We start from the raw sequence: 22,719 nt of genomic DNA, 5'->3' as shown, positions 1-22,719 counted from the left end.
ATCACATAACTTTGACAATGCAATAGTTTGATAATGTGTCCATAATTTAAATAAATTACATGATAGTCATAGTCATAATCATATATATATATTTTTAATTTACATATTTTTAAATATCTTTTTACATTTATACTTCATAAATATTTCATTTTTAATTGATTGACAAGAAAAAACAATCTATTGATTTTAATTTGTGGGGAATTATTTTCAGTTGCAGATTAAATTGGAATAATATTAAAACAAACATATAAAGACACATTTGATATCTAATATTTTTCACAAAGTCAAGCATGTATAACAGAAATGGCCTTAAAAGTGATTGACTGCATGGAAGATCGCCATCCAAGCTGGCTCGTTATATAATACCATAAAAGCTCCCTCCCAACGTATGAGTCTAGTGTCTATTTATACCTAATGTTTTTTATGATTGGGATGGGTAGACTATATTGCTCAATGAGTGGAAAGATTCAGTGAATCTTCCATTTGCTTTGTCGTGAACACTGCTGTGTTTCCATTTTTATTTCTGTTTATTGCAATGTTTCCATATTTTAATGTTAGACATCTTTAAACTTAATTAGAAGTGGTACAATAATTTGGACTCATTCAAAGTTTATACTTTAACATGAATTTTAAGTTAACATGGAACAAATGACAAAGTATTGTTGCAATTAGTCATCACAACAGTAAAGAACGTCTAACCTCAAATGGCAAAGATATTGTGGTGTATGAATAAAAGGACCTAAAGGATTTTTTTAAAATCATTGCTCATTTTAAGGTTTTAAAGACTCACTTGTATTTGATTAAAAACACTGAATTAATCTATTCCAGCGTTTCCCAACCGGTTATGCTGCTGTCAACAGTAACGCATGCGATTAATGTTTTTAAATATTTAACTCAATTAACGCAGTATCAATTTAATTCAATTCATTTTATTGGAGGATATAACCCCTTGAGATGGAACATCTCGTTTTCGAGGGGGTCCTCAAGATAGCACCAAACACTTACACACTCGCATAAAGCTCTTCCTCACAACCAACCACCCCAACCTGTCCCAAGTGTATTCACATAAACAGTATAGTATGATATTAAGATATTACAGGAGAGAACCATATTTGACGAAGCCACCAAAACAAACAAATATATAACCTACATATACATACATATACAAAAATACATACCTATATACACATGCATACACACATGCATACATACATACCTACCTACATACCACATACATACTGTACATACACATGTACACATACATATACATGCACATATGCTCTCAAACATACATGCATACATAATCTCTTACTAAGGGCATTAATGAGAGAGAAGGTGCATTAGTGAAAAAAATAATAATAATAATAATAAATAAATAAATAACATAAAAATAATAATAATAGGGACAGACTTAGTGGAAAACAACATACTATATGACTTACTTTTATTCAGTATAAGTCCATTATCCGAGAACCACTTTTGAATAGTATTAAAATCAGTTTGCAAATTGCAGTGAGGATTGAATCGAATTAATATCACGTTTTGAAGAATAAATAACTGTATCATCAGCATACAAGAGAATTGGACTGTCAGAGCACATTTGTGGGAGGTCATTAATGAAAATAGAAAATAAAAGAGGACCTAAACAAGAACCTTGTTGCACACCCTTTTCCATTATCATGAACTGAGAGAGAGCACCATTGAAAATTACACACTGACGTCTGTAGTGAAGATGTGAGTTAAACCATAAAATGGACTGTTCAGAGAGACCAATGTTATATAATTTATCAAGGAGAATATAATGATCAACCAGATCAAACGCTTTGGTAAGATCTATAAATATTGCTCCAGTGGACATATTATTGTCCAAAGAGGATGTAGCATCGTTAACAAATTTTGTAAGAGCAGTAGTGGTGGAGTAATTGGGCCTAAAACCTGATTGGTTTGGACAAAAAATAGAAAACTCAATGTATTTAAACAATCTCTTGAATATAATTTTTTCAAATACTTTTACTACATTACTAATAATTGAGATTGGTCTGTAATTGTTAGGATCAAGAGGATCACCACTTTTGTATAAAGGTGTTACTCTAGCACACTTCCACATGACTGGAACTTTCCAAGTAGATATAGATAAATTAAATAGATCACATAATGGATATGCTAGAACATGAGAGGCAATCTTAATAAACTTTATCTCCAGACCATCTATACCAACACCACTTCCAGATTTAATTTCGGAGATTGCCTGCTGTACCTCAGTAGGAAGAATTGTGGTAAATGAGAAAGAACTGTTTGCTACATTATTTACGGGGTTGGAGTAACAGAAATCAGGTGGACGTAAATTACAAACAGAAGAAAAGTGCTGATTGGATCACTTATAATATTATTATTTATTCTTAGTTTTACAAGTGAATTCTTATTAGATTTATTCAACAGGCAATTAAGTTTTTTCCAAAAATGTTTTGGATTTGTAAAATCATTTGATAGTGAATTTTTATAATAGTCAGATTTGGCATTTCTTGTTTTAACAGTACATACATTTATTAATCGCTTATATTCAATCCAATCTGCCAGATCTTTTGTTAAATGGTATCTTTCCCAGGCCTTGTCCCTTTGCTTAAAGAGATATATTAAGTCACCAGCAATCCATGGTAGATGTCTACCCTTCACTTTGACTGATGCCCATGGAGCATGTTTATCTATAACTTTTAATACCTCAGTATAAAAGAAATTCCAGGCATCATCAACATAAGGAATTAATTCCATCCTGTTCCAATTAATACATAACAAATCTTGAATAAGTGCATCATTATTCATATTTTTAAATTGTCTTACCTTGATTATTTTAGGAGGTAGACGAGGTAACCTTATTTTCCAGATACAAAAGATAACTGAATGGTCACTGAAGCAATCAGATAAAACACCTGAATCAGCAATTCTATCGGGATGCGTGACCAGGATCCAGTCTAAGAGAGACCTGGAGTTCCCCTCCACTCTGGTACACTGTAAAAAAAATCCCGTTGTTTTTACGGAAAAAAACTGGTTACCAGAACAATACTGTAAAAAACACATCACACCGTAAACATACTTACGGAGTTACATGTAAATTTAACATTTTAAACATGTATATTTAACATTGGATTTTAGTAATATGATATAATGTTAATTACCAACCTATTGAAGTATTAATATCTGTTTTGTACCATAGTATTACACTGACAAACCAATAATATCAGCAGTAATGAGAGTTACATGATTAATCAAAGCTCATCACAAGTATTTTTTCCACAAGAAAGTTCATATAAATATCTATAGAATCTGCACAGTGTCATTCACACAAACATTAAACACCATCATGGTAACACACATGAAATTTTTAAAATACAATAAACATTAATTTAACAACATTAAATGTAACATAAAACCCTAATGTACATAACTGATTATAAAAAAAACTAAGAAAACTATGACGAAACATAGTTATTTCAACAAAAATACATCAAATGTGAAGTGTCACGCAGGGAATTGTGGGAATGTCAATTTACATTTTTTCACTGTAAATTATACAATGATTTGTTCGTTTTTACTTCCAAAAACTGTAAATTTAACGGTATTTTACAGTAAAATGACATTAAAAGTACCATTAGATCTATCACAGTTATTTACCGTATATAGTACGGAAACTTTCTGTTAACCAATTAACAGTTTTTCACTGTAGCATTTTTACAGTCTTTTACTGTTAAAATTACAATAATTTTTTACAGTGTAGGCTCTCGTATTAATTGAGTAAGATTTAGGCTTTCAAACTGATTCCTCTCTTTCAAAGAGGACCTATCAAGCCAATTTCGATTGAAATCTCCCAATACTATAATTTCGTCAAAACAATTTAAAGAATTAATAGTACTAAGAAGAATATTATTTATTGATTCGGATGGAGAGTTAGGGGGTCTGTATACGTTTCCTATGATCAACCGTTTGTTTTGATGAAAACATATTTTAACAAAAAGGCATTCAAAATGCATGGGGCTTTCACTTGCAATAATAAGTTCAGAAGATAAACTTGCAGAAACATAAGTAGCAACTCCTCCACCACGACTGCCTCTGTCTGCTCTATATACATTATAGCCATCAAGATTTATTTCATCATCACGTACATTACTATTTAACCAAGTTTCAGACAGAGTAATAACAGCAGGATTGTTATAAGAGAGCCATGCTCTAAGAAGATCAATTTTATGAGGTAGAATTTAAGTGAATAACTAATAAGCCTTTAACCATAGTCATCCAGAAGTAGATAAGAGAGAGGGACATGGGATTGGATGGAAGAGCAACACACATAGACACACACACACACATCCACACTCGTTTCTCTAAGCACACATAAACAAGCACAGACTGCCTGGTCCAGAACATTGAAAATAAAAAATAAAAAAGGGAAAAGGGAAACAGACTATCTGCCAATATATACTGAATGTTGTATTTATATCATTTACTTCTTAAACTCCCAATATGAACAAAACAAAAGAGCCCATTCTAGTAACATTATAAAAATAAATAAATCTCACCATAACTAAGGGGAATATGCTTCAACTTTTTATCAGCAAGGGTTTATAGAACACAATTTGCTTAAAGCAAGGGGATAATTAAAGTGATGTCGTTTCTCATCTATTCAATTCAAATCAATTCAAAGCCTTCAAAAAAAAAAAAAAAAAAAGATCTAGGCTATAGGCAATTACAAATTACACCATTTTGCAGCAAGCTCCCTCGAATAAAGTAAAGTCAATAAGTAAAGTCAGTCAGCGTTTTACAGCACCCTGTAGAAAACAGTTCGCTTCTGCTGGAGTTTTGAACAGAAGAGGTTTCCCATTGAAGATAATCCTGAGAGTGGCCGGGTAAATCAGAGTATTATTCCAATTTACGTTGTTGGGGTTGTTTCTTGATGTCATCGAATTGACGTCGCTTGCTAAGCAAAGCAGCACTAAAGTCAGGAAATATATGGATACGATCACCGTTATACTCAAGTTGTTTTTTCGGAGGATTTTATGCCTATCAAGGAGACTGTCTGAGACACTTCACCATAATCACCCTTGGCCTGATGCATTGGAGAACGGTGAGCCCTCTCTATAGCTGGGGGAATAGTAAAGCTTTCTTTCCCGAATAGCTGCTGGATCAGACTGGAAATAAATCCACATGTGTCCTTGCCCTCCGACTCCTCGGGAACATGAATAAAGCGCAGGTTATAAACCCTGTTACGATTCTCGGCATCATCCACCTTGTCCCGCAGGTAAGCGTTTTCACTCTCAAGTGTTTTGATACGCTTTCCAAGATATATTATCCTCGTTGCCACTGACTCTTTGTTCAAGCTCCGATATATGTTCTCCCAGGTTTGATAGGGAAAGCTTTATTGTGTCTAAGTTCATCTGTAGATTGTCCATCTTTACATCAAAATGGGAATTAATCATTTCGGACTTTAGTTGTTGCAGTGCGTCCAAGAGGAATTTGTTTGACGCGGACTGCTCCATTGTAGTACTTGCACAGACCAGAGCTGACTGCTCCATTGTAGAGCTTGCCTAAATCAATAATCAGCGAAAACTTTGTTTGTAGGCTTTCAGATTCAATATAATACTTATCGCAAAATTAGTTGAAAGCAAATAATTCCATAATTAGCAGACAGTCTGCACCAAACACTCACGCCGCCATCTTGACATCTTGGTATCCGTTGTTTTTTCTGTCATCCTTTGGCTAGCGTTACATAATCATGTTCTTCTTCATGCAAATGCTTTTAAACATACAAGCGCGAAAAGACAAATGAGAGCGCTGTCTGTGAATGTCCTGCTGACACACACACACACACGGCGCACCGCGCGCCAGAATCGACTTATCTTTTGCACTTGAACGTATAATAACACAGTTATGCCAAAATGTCTGTTTTGTTGAGTATCCTCATGAGAGCAGTCTTAAATTAGTTAAATAAAGTCTTAAATTAACGTTAAGAGTTGTGAGAGAACGGGACGCGTGTGAGATTTACATGTGCAGCAGTGACAGCAGAATCAAAGAACACAAAGTAACAGAGAAAATGACTCGCTGCTCTTGACTAAAGAACACTTGTAGCTTTAATACGGATTAATCTATATTTAATTTATAATTTATGCAGTGAAGACTGTAAAGTGTTTGATAACTTTATTCAGTTTCTGTGTATTTCCTATGTAGACAGGTGGGCACAGGTCAATATGACATTTATTATGGACTTATGTGAAGATTGTTTTAAGTTCACTTAAATAAAAAGTTGTTATATTTATTTGGAGCCTAATAAATTTTCAAATTGATTGCTTTCAATTATGAATACTGTTGTGTAGAATGGTGATAATTATTTTGTTTTATTTAAAAACAATAATAATTGAAGACATCAGTAGCAGTAGCCTATTGGTGATACTGGCCTTCATTCATAAAAAGATGCCATTAAACAATGCCTTTATGTTGTTTCTACATTAATTTGGAGATTAACTGTGAAATTATTACATTATAAAATATATTAAAAACAAGCTATCTTGTGCAATTATAACAAAATTATCCCAATATAAAAACACAAATACACTGAGTGAGCAAACATTTAGGTGAGATTTGCAATGGTAATTGAGCAATGTTTATATATGAATAAAAGCCTTAATTAAATATGCCATCATGTAAAGTGATCTCTTCAGAAGAAATTAATGATTTCCTTGACTTTAAATGGATGAACAATTTTTTTATAATATTAAAAAATATCTAGGCTATATGACAGTAGGCCTATATACGGAAATTCTTCCCTGTAGTATTGAAAACCGATACATTTCATTTCAAGGTATAGTATCAAAGTAGTATGTGATAACACTAGGGTGCCACACATTTTTTCAAATTTTCAAAGGGTGCCTTGACTGAAAAAAGGTTTGGAAACACTGATGTATTCAATCTTACATTTCCAGCATCACAGCCGGAGGCATTGCTTGTAGGGGGAAAGTTGGGAATGAGTACAAGGGGCCCACAGCTTTACATAATATTGACAGTAACAAATATACAATCAGGATAATATCATGAACAGGCAGACAGACAGTGATTATATCACATACAAAAAAAGAAAAGAAAAAAGTAAGGCATGGCGCCAGCCAAGCGCTGATGAGGGGGCGTCTGAAATACCGAGAGGGGGCGATCACCAGATATGCAGTGTATATAAAGCCTACACAATCACGTTACCACGGCACAACAACACCACCAAAAGCAATGTATGCCTGCTTAACCCACATGCCCGTTTAACGGAATATTACGATTAAAACAACCTGAACCGCTACAAAGACAATATAACGCTGACAACTGCGACTAATTATCAAACATTTTAAATCACAAGCAAAATATTTAATCGTACCTTTAGCCTCAGTAGAGCTGCAATCTTCTCTTCAATGAGTGAAACCTCCTCAGCAGTAACTCTTTCAATTCGTCTCTGAATTTTCTACTTAGGTCATTTTCAAATGCCAGCTGGATCAAATGTGCTTTTCGTCTATGCAACATGCTGCGTCTGCGCTCAGAAAATACATTCTTCAGCGTTGAGAGAGTTCTCGCACATAGCAGTCGAGACCCCAAATGTTAGTGTGTGTTTTAAGGCAGTCAGCACCACTGGCATGGCTTGGAAAACACTGGAGTTATTTGAAAGAAGTTTGAACAACGTCACTTTCTCGTCCTGGCCTGTGCACAGTGTTTGCCAACACTGACGTGCAACGGTGAACTGAGACTCCACCATTTTGGCGTTCGTTAAATCCAGTAGTACTTTCACTTTCCCCGCATTTAAAACGTTCTCACTACCAGGGTCCAGTGCATCCAAAGCAGCCATGTAGTTGCATTCGCTATATAGTCAATAATGCTAGAAAACTGCCGCTTGCACTTCACGGTGACCAACCCTTTCATCCACAATGTAGTCTTTCGCAAACTCTGCATCTGATCATAGACTTTCAATGCAATGAGCCGAATTGCCGTCAATATATACGTTTGTTCAGCTTGCTGCATCCTATTCGATGGATCCATCAGGCCCAAAACTTTGTACATCACACAGGCAAGAAATTTGAAAGTCGGTTCTGTGATGGCCTTGTGAAGTCCAACAGGTTCAATTTTTACGTCAGCACCTTTTCTTGTGGTTGTGATTTCATTCAGATAATCCACAAGCGTGTCGTGCGATTTCAGCACCACGGACACCGTCTCAAGGTGTCCAGTCCATCGTTGATCCAGCAGCCTTTTAAGCTTCTCTCCCTTTTACTGTGCAGCTACAGTTGGCTTTCTCAGAATTTTTTTAATTTTACAATTTTAGAATTCTTGCCAAGGTGTTTTTCTTCCCAAGGTGCTGCATGTACTTTTTCATTGCTAAGCTGCAGTGTTAATTTCGTCAAGGCAAGGCAAGGCAAGTTTATTTATATAGCACATTTCATACAGAATGGCAATTCAAAAGTGACTTTTGAGTTAAAAGAATCAAGGAGAAAATCAACAGAGTCAGCAGATATGCTTGGTGTTAAAGATATAGCCTTCATAAATAGTACATTTGTGTTCTCATTTAAGCATCTCTTCTTGACAGACACTGATCTAGCTTCAGTGGCAGGAGAGATCAATATATCAAAGAAAATACAGAAATAATCGGACAGTGCTACATCCTTAATAACAATCAATTCAATGTTTAGACCCTTACTGATAAGTAAATCTAGTGTGTGTCCACGATTGTGTGTGGGTCCATGTACATGTTGAGTCAGATCAAAAGTTTTTAAAACAGTTTTGATTTCTTTTGCCATATTGGTTTCTGCATTATCTATGTGAATGTTAAAATCTCCAGCAATGGCAAAACAGTCAAACTCTGAGGTAATTGTTGATAACAGTTCTGTAAAATCCTCAGCAAAGGCTGAAGAGTATTTTGGAGGCTTGTAAATAATGATAAGTAAAATGCGTGGAGCACCTTTTAACACAATACCCAGATATTCGAAAGACGGGTAATTCCCAAATGATATTTGCTTATATTGATAGATATCTTTAAAAAGAGCAGCTAGACCCCCACCTCTCCTAACAGCTCTGCAGACACTCATAAAAGTAAAGTTAGGAGGGGATATTTCATTGAGGACTGTTGCACTGCAGCTGTCTTCTATCCAGGTTTCCTTTAGAAGCATAAAATCCAGGTTGTTTGTGGTTATTAAGTTGTTGACTAGAAGTGATTTATTTTTAAGTGAGCGGATGTTTAAAAGTGCTAACTTAAGTCTTACTTGTTTTTGTCATATAAAGGAGACGACAACACATTGACTGTTTTTACGAGCTTCATTCTTACGGTTGCCAGATTTCAATCATTTAAACCCCCAGTCAGAGCTTTTCTGTTAAAAGAACAAGTTTTTTACCCGGTCTTTTCAATAGTATCTGGCAACCATGCGCGCACACTCTCTCTACACTGCTGAAGAAGCACGGATGATCTGAAAACACAATGCGTCTCATCGCCATGCCTCCAGGCTGCCTGCACAGTCCCTTCAGATGAAGAAATGGATGTTCTCCAGGCACCCTTTTAAACTTCCTGGTCACACTAGTATCGACGTCATGGCTGTCGCCGGCCAATACGATTGCAGTGATTATACTGAACTTCAGTCATCAGTCATGCTGAGGCGTTCCCCAAAGTGTCTCAGGACGCAGTGTCTCGTTCCCTGTTCTCAGGGAACAAGAGTTACAGTCGTAACCCGAGACGTTTTTGAACGATGGTGCGCAGAGAGATGAATCCTTTCGTTCTTATGCTCTGTATCAGATGTTCTCTGCTTTCTGCAGGAACTATTAGATAAAGGTAGAGCCTTTTCAACAGTAAAAGTTCATCTCAGCTTGTCATTTGGGGCTGGATTCAGAAACAATAAGCTAGCACCCCATAATACAATATAACGATTTATGAGGGTGTGAGATGGTTACTTCCGGTCACTAAGTCTCTGATCCCATCCTGGGATTTATCTGTGGTTCTGGACGTGTTCTTCCAGCCCCCTATTGAACCATTAAAGAGTATTGATTTACAGTGTCTTTCTTTAAAGACAGCTTTACTGCTTGCTCTCACTACATCAAAGCGGGTGAGTGAATTACACGCTTTGTCTGTAAATTCTCACTGTATGCGGTTTTCAGTGGGTGGATCGAAGAGTTTGTTCTACCTTTTTCTACATCAGAAGAAGAGCGGTTAAACTATCTGTGCCCGCACTTACGTGCAGAGGATGAGTTTACGAAAGAGCAGTCCGCTCTTCGTCTCTTGTGCTGACAATTATAAGGGGGGACCCATTTCGTTTTACCACTCTCTCACTGAGTGATAAACGCGATTGTAATGTGTTACAAAGACGCAAAAGTTTACAATATTTATCAGGACTTCGAGCTCACTCCAGGAATGGTTACCTCTTGGGCACTGTTCAGGGGTGTCTATTTAGGACATTTGGAGCTGGGCATCACCGCAAACATTTGAGAGATATTATAGACTGGATGTGGCTGAGCCATCTCTGGCTCATTCAGTGCTTGGTGTGGGAGCATTGTGTGATACATCATAGTACTCCACACGTGTCATTCACTCATATTTTTGTATTTCAGAAAAATACCTTGTTGCTTGCTCATTATAGGGTATTATATTATAAATGCATTAAAGCATTATATTATAAATTAATTAAATTATATTATATTAAATATAATTATAATAAATATATATATATATAATATATATTATAATATAATATAATTTAATGAGCTTTTTCCAGGTATTATATTTAATTTTTAGATCTCTGGATCATCTGTAGAGGCTTAATTGTGCTAACTGGAAGGCTAGTTCACAGAATATTGCAATAGTCAATAACATCAGTCCAGGGTGGAAACTTTATAGCGGAAATGTTTGAGCGAATGCATTCAGTAAACATGAGGATTAAATTTTATGAAACCTTTTGAACTTTTATGGAACCTTTAAAAGTTCAAATTTGGTTTCAAGACACTCTTGATACTCAGCACACTTGTGATGTGAATAATAAGGTTTAACGAAATCATATAGATCCGATATTAGTGTTGTACTAGTGTATCTTGTTGAAAAATCACATGAAGGCTAATTATTTGCTGAAATAAACAGTTTTATTAAGAAAGGTACTTTTACATTAAACATTCATATTATATGACTTTAATGCTCCTTTCAAGTGTTAAAGATTCATTCTTCTTTGGCCTGGGAAAGAAGGAAGAGTTAAACATTAGTCTTATTAACAAAAATGTTCTTCACTTTACATAATGAAGAGAATACAGATGTGCAAATGTCATACAAGATATGTAACATCAGCAAAATGCAATTATTATAGTTCCACTACTACTTCTAAGAGTTCATATATTTGGATAAACAAGTTGAATAAATAATGCAAAAAACTCATCTACTTGGTCTAACCTTTCCAGCATCACGGCTCTTTACTTTGAGCTTGTTGACCTGAGACTCAGAAATGTCAGCACGCTCCTCAGCCTCCTCAAGCTCATGCTGCACCTTCCTCAACTTGGACAGGTGAACATTGCCTTGCTCCTCCTAAAGGTTTTTTTTATATATGGTTCATGTATCACGTTTCATCAAATTAGCATTCCAATATAAATAATTACAGTGTCAAAATGTTCTATTAGATTTTACATACCGCCTCTTCAGACTGCCTCTTGTAGACTTTGACCTTCAGCTGCAGTTTGTCAACCAAATCCTGGAGTCTGGTGATGTTCTTCTTGTCCTCGTCAGTCTTCAAAAAATACACATTTACAAAATTAAGCATTGATCCTTTACTAAAAATAGGCATTGTCAGTGCATACACTATTATACAGACTCTTTTGTCTGAACAAACTTGTGAGGAATATGGTCATACCTGATAAGAGAGCTCTTTCACTCTCCTCTCATATTTGCGGACACCTTTAACAGCATCAGCTCCACGTCTCTGCTCAGCTTCAACTTCAGCCTCAAGCTCACGGACCTAAAGAACATATTTTTATTCAAACAAATCATAATATAACATACTTCACCTTGCCCAGATCATAACTATAAAGAGGCTTACTCTGGACTCCAACTTCTGGAGTTGTTTCTTTCCTCCTTTCATGGCCAGACTCTCAGCCTCATCCAGACGGTGCTGCAGGTCCTTCACTGTGACCTCCAGATTCTTCTTCATCCTCTCAAGGTGAGAACTGGTGTCCTGCTCCTTCTTCAGCTCTTCTGCCATCATTGCAGCCTTTTGCATTAATACAGAAAGTCATTAGATCCACATTTTTTATGTAAAATGTATGTAAGCGTCTTATGAAACATTTGGCAGCTACTGTTGCTCACATCAGTGATGGCCTTCTTGGCCTTCTCCTCTGCATTTCTGGCTTCCTGTACAGTGTCATCAACTTCACTCTGGACATGAACAAGGTCAGCCTCAAGCTTCTTCTTGGTGTTCAGGAGACTTGTGTTCTACAAAATGGAAAGCAACAGTTTGAACATTTTGAATGATGCTCTCAATTCCCTTAATTTCAGGGAAACAAAATGCCCTTACCTGAGAGTGCAGCAGCCCAACACGCTCACTGATATCCACCAGCTCTTGTTCAGCCACTTTGCGGCCTCTCTCTGTCTGCTCCAGAGCAGCTCTCAGCTCCTCAATCTCAGACTGCATCAGAGTGTTTCTGCGCTCCACCATGGCCACCTGCTCCTTCATGTCTTCCTGTCCTCTCTGGGCATCATCAAGGTGCAGTTGGGCATCCTGAACATAACAATAGCTTTAGAATGAGCTTTCGATGTGATTTCTGCTAGGCTGTACTTACCATATGTTAGATTATTTAAAAAAAAATATGAATGCATCCCAAAGTCAAAAAGAAGAATTCCTATGCATACCTTGAGTTGTCCCTGAACGTTCCTGAGCTGTTTCTGGGCCTCAGCAGCCTGGCGATTGGAGTGGCTCAGCTGAATCTCCATCTCATTAAGGTCTCCCTCCATCTTCTTCTTGATTCTCAGGGCATCATTCCTGCTCCTGACTTCAGAGTCCAGAGTGCCCTGCATGGATTCAATGACTCTCTGGCTGTTCCTCTTGATCTGCTCCATCTCCTCATCCTTCTCTGCAATCTTCCTGTCAATCTCTCCCTTGATCTGGTTTAGCTCAAGCTGGACTCGAAGAATCTTGGACTCCTCATGCTCCAGTGTACCCTATGAAAAATAAAACAACATTTAAATATAAGAATGAAAATACACACAGTGTGTTGATGAATACAACAACACAGTATGATGGTTCTAGCAAGAATACTCACTTCAGCCTCTTCCAGGGCCGTCTGAATCTCTGACTTCTCAGTCTCCACTGTCTTCTTGGCCTTTTCCAGCTCATGGATGCTCTTACCAGTCTCACCTAACTGCTCTGTCAGATCTGAAATTTCCTCTATAGAGAGAAAAACATATAATATGTATCATAATGCACATGCATTAATCATATGCGCTTACTTTTTAATGTTCACTGAGAATTAGAACATTTAAAGGGATAGTTCACCCAAAAATGAAAATGTTATCATTAATTAATTACTCACCCTCGTGTCATTACAAACCCGTAAGACTTTCGTTCATCTTTGGAACGCAAATGAAGATCTTTTTGATGAAATTTGAATGTTTTCTGTCCCTCCATACACAGCTACATAATTGATTCTTTGACTCTTCAAAAAGGTTATAAAGAGATCATAAAACTAATCCATATGAATTGAGCTCTCGGATTTCATCAAAAAGATCTTAAATTGTGTTCCGAAGATGAACAAAAGTCTCACGAGTTTGGAATGACATGAGAGGCACTAATTAGTCAAATAATTTTCATTTTGGGTGAACAATCCCTTTAATTTTTTTTTCTAATTTAACGGTTTCATTCTTACGCTGCAGATTCTTGTTCTCTCTCTTGAGGGTCTCCAGATGATCCAGACTCTCCTCATAGGAGTTCTTCATCTTGAACAGTTCAGTACTGAGTGAACGAGCCTCTTTCTGGGCACCTTCCAGCTCGGCCTGACCTTCCTCATATTTCTGCTTCCATTCTGCCAGGACCTTTGGTGGAGATATTTTAGGATAGAGTTTGTTTAAAAAATATTGAACAAAGCCCATTCCAGCAATACTTTACAAAGAGAATATAATATGACTAAAACTGTTTACCTTGTCAAAGTTTCTCTGCTTCTTGTCAAGGTTGGCAGCCAAACCATTGGCTCTCTCCACATCGATCATGAGGTCCTCCACCTCACCCTGGAGTCTCTGTTTGGTCTTCTCCAGAGATGCACATTTGGAGTTTACGGCCTCAACTTGTTCCTCTGCATCTTGCAGACGCTGAGCCAGCTTCTTTCTGTTAAGTAATACACATTATTTTTTAATTCTAATCTATAACATAGCTGTGAGAGTTTGGAATATTATACAGTAATATACATACTTGGACTCTTCAAGCTCCTCAGTGCGCTGGATGGCATCAGTTTCATATTTGGTTCTCCACTGAGCAACCTCACTGTTGGCCTTTGACATTCCCCGCTGCAGCTCAGCCTTTGCCTCCTGCTCTTCCTCAAACTGCTCACGGAGCAGGTCGCAGTCATGACGGGCAGATTGCACAGCATGGGCCAGTGCGTTCTTAGCCTAAGGGACAAAGTTGCATAATATTATTGTATTATTGTCTCTACAGTAATGTAATTGTATGTGCATGAATTGATTATGCTGTATTACCTTAACCTCCTCTTCAATATGCCTCTTAAGCTCCTCAATTTGCTGAGTGGAAGCTTGTTTGCCTCTGGTGAGCTGCGAAACCAGAGCCTCCTTCTCCTCCAGCTGACGGCCAAACTCACCTGTATAGATTTAGATTCACTGTGTCAGACTTTTCTATGTCTCTATCAGTTTATTTAAAAACAAATGGATGTAAGATTGTATCAGTGTTACAGTCAGAAATTTACAGCTGAACAATCTTAATACACTATTATTTTTGATTAAGTATTGTTGATAATTATTGTTAATTATTGACATTAATTACTTTTGATATAATATGAATTTGTTCATGAGTTACCATTTTCAGTTTGAAATCTTGCACTTTGAGTACTGAGATCATTTAACTGACGAACGTTCTCGTCATTCTTGGACTTAATTTCACTAAGTTGGTCCTCAAGTGTGCGGCACATCTTCTCAAGATTGCCCTGCAAATACAAAAGTCATTAGATATTTGAAAGAACTTCAAGACTTGCTGTATGTGACCCGTGCTGGCAAAATGAGTCACAATGAGCACATTTTCAAAAATGAGTTATTGTTATTTACTTTTATTCTTATCAAAAAACCTTCATGTATGATGATGTATGATTTGTTGGAATCAGACAAAAAAGGACTGCACTACACCTATTTGAAGTCAATAGAGTCAGCAAGTATATTTTGAGAAAAATCTAGTTAAAGTTTTCTGAAGGATCCAAAACAAAATCACCCAGCAACCATACCTTAAAATCCATGGTAATACCACCAAATTTGGCACACACCAAATCAAAACCAAATATCTATAGGAAAAATATATATTAATTTTTTTTCCATGATACCACAATTGTTTGATTAACATTAATGAGACAGCAGCCTGTATATTGAGACCTACTTTAGTGCACGTATCTAATATAATGTTACATAGCAGATGTTTTTCCCCAACAGTTAACCAAACGTTCACTTAAGGCATAACAGATAAGGTTTACGTGAATATTCGCCAAGACAGATATTTTGAAATAATGCAATTCTGTGGACGTGTATATTGGGATTGCGTGCTGTCTGAGAGGCGTCTTTGTGCTTTGTGTTGATCTGTCAGTCAGTGCAAGTAAGATCATTTTGTTTACATCAGCATGAGTTTAAAAATCATCTTTCATTGGTTCAAACTTAAGCCATCGAGAATTCGCTATGAATATTAAAACTTGTGCTGAGGGGAAGCACCAGTCGTTGAGAAGCGAGTAAAGAAAATTGGCAATTTTTCATGGATTATTAGAACAAAGGGAAGATTTAGGAAGGTACACCTCTCAGAAAACGTAAAAATGAAGATCATTTTAGATGTTTAATTACTATTTGGAGCATTGGGATCGCTAGAAGAGGGCTTAATGAACCAATTTTTGTGAATGAAAATGAAATTCGACCAACATTTACATTTGCTTGTAGCTCGTAATTAGCACATGCTTATTCCGACACATTTTGCCAGCATGGGTCACATATATTCTTTCGAATATTTCCCAACCTTTGCTTTGGCAACAGCTTCCATGTTGCTGGAAAGATCATCAATCTCCATTTTGAATTCACTCTTCTCTTTCTCAAGCTTCTGCTTGACACGCTGCAGGTTGTCGATTTGCTCTCCCAGCTCGGCCACACTGTCTGCCTGCTTCTTGCGGAGGGCACCAGCAGTAGCTTCATGCTGGAGGGTGGACTCTTCAAGATCACGACGCAGCTTCTGGAATTCAGCTTCACGCTTCTTATTCATCTCGATCTGAGCAGAAGTGGCTCCTCCAGCCTCCTCAAGCCTCTCACTGATCTCCTCAAGTTCCCTGGAGAGATCAGCTCTCTGCTTCTCAATCTTGGCACGAGCAGCGCGCTCAGCCTCGATCTCTTCCTCCAGTTCCTCAATGCGGGCCTATGGTGGTAAGTAGTTCATTCGATTTTTGGTTATCTGTATTTGATCATAATGATGTAATGTTTGAAAAAAATCTCAAAATACCTGAAGCTCCTTGATTTTCTTCTGGAGTTGAGCACCCAGAGATTGTTCATCTTCAATCTTGCTGAGCAGCTGGCTTGTTTCAAAGTCTTTCCTGTTCAACAATAAGTACTTGTAAAAAAACAAACATAACACGACAATAAAAATGTTCAATGGTTTCAAAGATTTCCTGCTTTAATTACTTTTTTATTTTCTCATCAGATTGCTGCTTGTCATTCTCCAGGTCCATGACGGACTCTTGGGATAATTTCAGGTCTCCTTCAAGCTTTCTCTTGGTTCTCTCCAGGTCCATGCGGAGCTTCTTCTCTTGTTCAAGGGAACCCTCAAGCTACAGGACAATGATATATAAAATATGTTCACAGCAGAAAACAGTTGATTTGATGAATTAATATAATTAATTTACATAATCAACTCACATCATCAACTTGCTGCTCAAGCTTTGTCTTGGCTTTGGTCAGGGTGTTGACTTTGTCCTCCTCGGCCTGAAGATCATCCAGTGTCTGCTGATGTGCCTCTTGGAGGGCTTTCTTCTCCTTCGTAACCTTAGCAATGCTCTCATCCTGAGATGCCATTTCCTCTGTCAAGTTCTTGACCTGTAGGATTTTTTGTTCCAAGTAAACTTAAATATTACAATTCATATTCTATATCAATATATAAAATAGAGATTAAATCTAATGTTAAACCAACTCAATCTCTAACCTTATTCTCAGTGGCATGTTTCTCCTTCTCCACTTTAGCCAAGGTGAGCTCCAGGTCATCAATGTCTTTCTTCAGCTCAGAGCACTCATCCTCCAGTTTCCTCTTCTTGGCCGTCAGTTCAGCATTGATTTCCTCCTCATCCTCCAGTCTCTCAGTTGTCTCTTTGAGTTTAGCTTCAAGCTGGATTTTGCTTTTAATCAGACCCTCACACCTCTCCTCAGCATCTGAGAGACCCTCAGATTCCTGTTAGTAAAATAGATTGCTATTTCATTGGAAACAACCTTGCTCATTTTTAATGAAGCCAAAATTCAGTTAATTATAAAATATACTCACAGATGCTACTTGCAGCTGCAGATCATTTTTCTCTTGCAACAGTGAAACCATCTTCTCTTCAAGCTCCTTCTTTCTGGCTTCAGCCTTAACCAAAGCCTCTTTGCATTTTGTAAAGTCCTCTTTCATGTTTGCCAGCTCCTTCTCAGTCTCTGCACTCTGAAGCAGAGGCTTAATCTTGTAATAAACCTTCATCCATGGCCAGTGTTTGACATTCATGAATGAACGGATGTTGTATTGGATGGTGTAAATCGACTCCCTGTGAATAATTCATCATTAAATGGCATAATCATTATTAAGTTTGCAGTTATCATTGATGTCATATTTACTCATGACAATAATCACCTCCTCTCCGTCATTTTCACATACTCCCTCCTCATCACGTAGCCACGACAGAGAGCCTGAGTCATTGTGACCAGAGCAGCCAGTTTCTCATCACGCATCTCCTCAAGAACACCCAGAAGACCAGCTTTGAAGAACACCTGAATTTATGTAAAACAGTAAATCAAAAAATATTGATTTAACCTGTATAACCTAAATGACCATGATCACTGAATCTTTGAAATTTGTAAAGCTAAATAATGAACCTTTGTATGTCCAAATCTGTAGTCGTCATGATTAATGTCGATGGATCCCAGGAGTTTCTCACTGGCCTTCTTGTTATCAATAAACTGTCCCTCTGGGATAACAGCGGCATTCAGCACCTTGTATCTGTGGAAAAGTTATCAAAATACTTCATATCTTTTAATTAGGAGCCTCCTAGGAAATGTTGTTTTCATGTGGTCCCATTTACCTCTGCTTAAAGTCACCATATTGGATTCTGCTAGGGAAGCCCTTTGTGCAGATTCTGATACCCTCCAGAACACCGTTACACCTCAGCTGGTGGATAACCAGGAAGTTCTGCATGAGACCTAAAACGAACAGTTTACACCATGAACTTGGTAAATTAACATCATCACATATATTGAGAACCAATATATCTGTAAGTTTTTTTTTTTAATACTTTACCTGGAGTCTTGGACTCATTGGGAATCAGGCAACGCACAAAGTGAGGGTGAGTGGCTCTCAAGTTGGTCATGAGTTTGCCCAAGTTCTCCTGTGGTTAATAGAAAAGGTTTGGCATGCATGCTTTGTATTTCTTTATTTTCTTTATTTTCTAAAATAATGCAATATTGCTGTGATGTCATCTCTATACATACCCTGAACTGGGAGGACACAGTCTGCATGGAGCCACCCTTCTTCTTGCCTCCCTTTTTAGTATTATCTATTGAGATAAAAATACAAAGGAACATGTATAAATGCAAAAACAAGAAAGTTAGTTCAAAACTGAATCAAAGTTTTGTTAAATAGATTTTTTCTTTACCCTCAACAATAGGTGGGTAGAGAGTAGCCAGCAGTTTGACAGAAGACTTCTGGTACAGCAGCAGAACAGAATCATTCAGTGGATCCTTGTTCTTGTCCAGCCAGCCAGTGACATTGTAGTCCACAGTTCCAGCGTAGTGAACCAGGGAGAAGTGGGCTTCAGCCTTGCCTTTGGCAGGCTTTGGTTTCTCGAAAGCTTTGCTCTTGCCAAGATGCTGATCATATAGCTTGTTCTTGAAGGAAACGTCTGAAGCCTTGGGGAACATGCACTCCTCTTCAAGGATGGAGAAGATACCCATGGGCTGTTTATAAAAGAATGTTGTTTATTGTTAAAAATTGGAGATTTTGAGAATAGGATCAATGGAAATTAATAAATTCATAAACCATTGATAACCTTCTCAATGAGCTCAATGCAAGAAGCCAAGTCCATGCCGAAGTCAATGAAATCCCAAACAATGCCCTCCTTCTTGTACTCCTCTTGCTCCAGCACAAACATGGTGTGGTTGAAAAACTGTTGCAGTTTCTCATTGGTGAAGTTGATACACAGCTGCTCCATGCTGTTGTACTGGAGGACAAAAAATGATAGAAACATTTACTACCTTCTGAATATCATTCATTTTGACATAAAAAGAGATAAAAGAATCATTCTTACATCAAAGATCTCAAAGCCAGCAATATCCAGCACGCCAATGTAGAAATTTCTTTGTTGTTTTGTGTCCAACATCTGGTTGATACGAATGACCATCCACAAGAACATCCTCTCATAGATAGATTTGGCCAAGGCGCTAACAGAGTTGTACACCTGTAAGTAGAATAGAGTGGATATTTCATTCTGCTTCTGCAATAATTAGCCAGAATTTGAGGTTAAACACATGGCATGCTGGAAATGTTACTATACCTGTTGCACGGTCTGACCTTTGGTCACATACTCATTTCCGACCTTGACTCTGGGGTAGCACAAACCCTTCAGCATTTCAGCAGAGTTCAAACCCAGAAGATAGGCGATTTTGTCAGCATCTGTTAAATACATTTTAAAATAAATTATCTTTGCTCTATAGAGTCTGTAGTGTAAAATTATAATAAATCAGGCACTAGGTACTTTCCCTTTTATTTTTAGATTTATTGATATGCACGCAACTTCTAGTTTATATTTACACTAAACATTTTATACACCGTTTCTGATATCAGCAAAGTCAATGCAATGGTTACTATTTTAAAGCCCAGGATAACACAAGTCTCACCCTCATTGCCATCAGGCTCAGCCTGCTCCTCACGCTGCTTCTGCTTGAACTTCATGTTACCATGATGAATTACTGCTCCAGTGAACTTGTAGATGCCCATTTTCTCCTCATTTGTGAAACCAAGAATGTCAATAGCTTCCTGTAAATTACAGAGAATAATAAAATATATGATTTGCCATATTTAAATAGAATATGTCAATATTTAAATAGCAATGACTCACATCAGTAGCATCCAGCTCAGCTTTATCATCAATGCTGGCCACTGTGATCTGACCCTGACTGCACATGGGGAAGTCATAGGGGTTGGTGGTGATGAGACACATTTCTGTAAAATACACAGCATTAATGAAAGAGCATCTTACAATATTATCTGAAACATTGAATGAATGAAATATGTGCACCTACCAACAATCTCAGGCTTATGGTTGGTCATCATCTGGAAGAAGATGTGGTAGCCTCTCTCATCTGGAAGCTGGAATGACACTCTAGACTTCTCCAGCAGATCTGTTGAGAAAATGTACTTGAGTCACAATCATCTGAAGAGTGACAGACAAAGACAACTGTTCAGGATGGATCAATGAAATCATGTCCACCTACATGTCTCAATGTCAGCACTAGCCAGTTTTCCAGTGGTGCCGAAATGAATTCTGATGAATTTACCCTGTTTAAATCATAATAGCATATTACAGAAATAATAATTATTATAATCTCTTTATAGAAAACTGTGTACAGTAAAATTTAACACAACTGACCATCTGTACTGTAAATAAACAGTGGTTAACTTACAAAACGAGAGGAGTTGTCATTTCTCACAGTCTTGGCATTACCATAAGACTCAAGCAGAGGGTTGGCAGCAATGATCTGGTCCTCAAGAGAGCCCTGTGATGTTTGAAGGGTTTTCATTTATTTTCAATTGTTTTTCTATTTCATGACTAAACACAATTTATAGGCATTTCACAAATTCACATATCGTATAGTTTGTGAGATGAGTGTAAATCATCATCTTTTAAAATAATATATATGACATAGTTTTGTATCTCGTACCTTTATTTTACTGGCCTCTTTCTTGACACCTGACACTGCAACTGTGGCAAAGTACTGGATGACACGTTTGGTGTTCACAGTCTTTCCAGCACCAGATTCTCCACTGGTTTATAAGAGATTAGAAGACAGAAGATTGAAAGACATGTAGACTTTTCAATGTATATTCAATCTTTGTTCAGTCTTAAATTCTATTTTGTAAATATCTCCATAAATTTTCCATCTATGTTATACTTTTCATTTTTGTCATGGTCTGAAATTAAATTAAAATACTTACGTAATCAGGACAGACTGGTTTTCTCTATCTGTTGATTGAAATTTGTAAAATATCCGGTAAATATTTATTATATTAACAGCAACATCTAATTCATCTTAATGAATTCTATAGCATTCAATTCCATAATGTCTTACCACACTGCATGAACTGATATGCGTTGTCAGAGACAGAGAAGATGTGGGGTGGGGCCTCCATACGCTTTTTGCCTCTGTAGGCAGACACCACTTCTGCATCATACACTGGGAGCCACTTGTAGGGGTTCACAGTTGCGCAGAAGAGTCCAGAGTAGGTCTGAAATGAGCAGAGACATGGTCAGATTGCAACAACACAGAAAAAATGAACTTAAATGCTTTATATGTCATTTCAGAACTTACGTAGATCATCCATGCAGCATAACGCTCTTTGAGGTTATACAGCACAGAGGCTTCATTGAGATGGGTCATCATGGCCATGTCCTCAATCTTGTCATACTTGGGAGGATTCATTGGGTAGACATCTGCTTCCTTAGCAACTCTCTCCTGTAAATTTGATAAATTAGAAATTAGATATAAAAGAAAACAATGTAATAAGTAATTTAATGAGTATCTACATGAAATGGAAATTCAAATTTACCTCCTGAGTGTCAAGCAAAACAACTGTGACTTTGTCACCGTCTCTGCTCTTGATTGTTCCCTTGAGGTACAACTCTTTGACATCAGCCACATAGCAGGCAGCCTTGGCATCAAACGGTTTGGCCTGAGCCTCCATTCTCTCCCTCTCAGGCTTACGAAGGTAAATGGCAGCTTTGCCATAAGCGGCCATCTCCGCGTCTGTACTCATGGTGGCGGCTTACTAAAGAGAGACTTATCCATTACAAATTTCATAAATATTCAGCAAAGGCAAGACACATAAAATATAAACACATGAATTGTGTTAGGAGAGAGGCATATTCCTAAGCGTAGGCTTACACATGAATACAGACACATAAAACAAAACTAGATAAACATTTAGATAGAAAGCAAGAAGCAGGTAAGGGGCCCATTAATGGCAAAAATGTCGATTGAATATGTCTTTCTGGTGATGA

The 22,719-nt window shown here is 37.3% G+C and overlaps 1 protein-coding gene across 1 annotated transcript in view; it reads right to left on the bottom strand.

Annotated features, from left to right (window-relative positions):
• Positions 1–22,719, bottom strand: part of LOC307152094 (uncharacterized protein) — a 35,426-nt gene that overhangs the window by 11,691 nt on the left and 1,016 nt on the right. Inside the window, 39 exon segments of the mRNA XM_079860479.1 lie at positions 5,080–5,320; positions 11,429–11,560; positions 11,664–11,876; positions 11,880–11,987; positions 12,069–12,239; positions 12,335–12,460; positions 12,543–12,746; positions 12,878–13,186; positions 13,288–13,412; positions 13,891–14,056; positions 14,162–14,345; positions 14,430–14,626; positions 14,714–14,832; positions 15,048–15,174; positions 16,236–16,625; positions 16,710–16,800; positions 16,889–17,034; positions 17,123–17,299; positions 17,406–17,648; positions 17,739–17,994; positions 18,081–18,217; positions 18,323–18,446; positions 18,529–18,646; positions 18,744–18,831; positions 18,935–18,999; positions 19,099–19,399; positions 19,492–19,662; positions 19,750–19,899; positions 19,996–20,114; positions 20,339–20,477; positions 20,560–20,663; positions 20,744–20,842; positions 20,936–20,999; positions 21,125–21,217; positions 21,383–21,485; positions 21,657–21,684; positions 21,791–21,947; positions 22,031–22,174; positions 22,269–22,483. Coding sequence (XP_079716605.1) covers positions 5,080–5,320; positions 11,429–11,560; positions 11,664–11,876; positions 11,880–11,987; positions 12,069–12,239; positions 12,335–12,460; positions 12,543–12,746; positions 12,878–13,186; positions 13,288–13,412; positions 13,891–14,056; positions 14,162–14,345; positions 14,430–14,626; positions 14,714–14,832; positions 15,048–15,174; positions 16,236–16,625; positions 16,710–16,800; positions 16,889–17,034; positions 17,123–17,299; positions 17,406–17,648; positions 17,739–17,994; positions 18,081–18,217; positions 18,323–18,446; positions 18,529–18,646; positions 18,744–18,831; positions 18,935–18,999; positions 19,099–19,399; positions 19,492–19,662; positions 19,750–19,899; positions 19,996–20,114; positions 20,339–20,477; positions 20,560–20,663; positions 20,744–20,842; positions 20,936–20,999; positions 21,125–21,217; positions 21,383–21,485; positions 21,657–21,684; positions 21,791–21,947; positions 22,031–22,174; positions 22,269–22,483 — 6,144 coding nt within the window.

The sequence above is a fragment of the Squalius cephalus genome (assembly GCF_949319135.1).
Source record: "Squalius cephalus genome assembly, chromosome: 24".
NCBI classification, from domain to species: domain Eukaryota; kingdom Metazoa; phylum Chordata; class Actinopteri; order Cypriniformes; family Leuciscidae; genus Squalius; species Squalius cephalus.
This window is presented reverse-complemented; position numbering and strand designations above follow the sequence as displayed.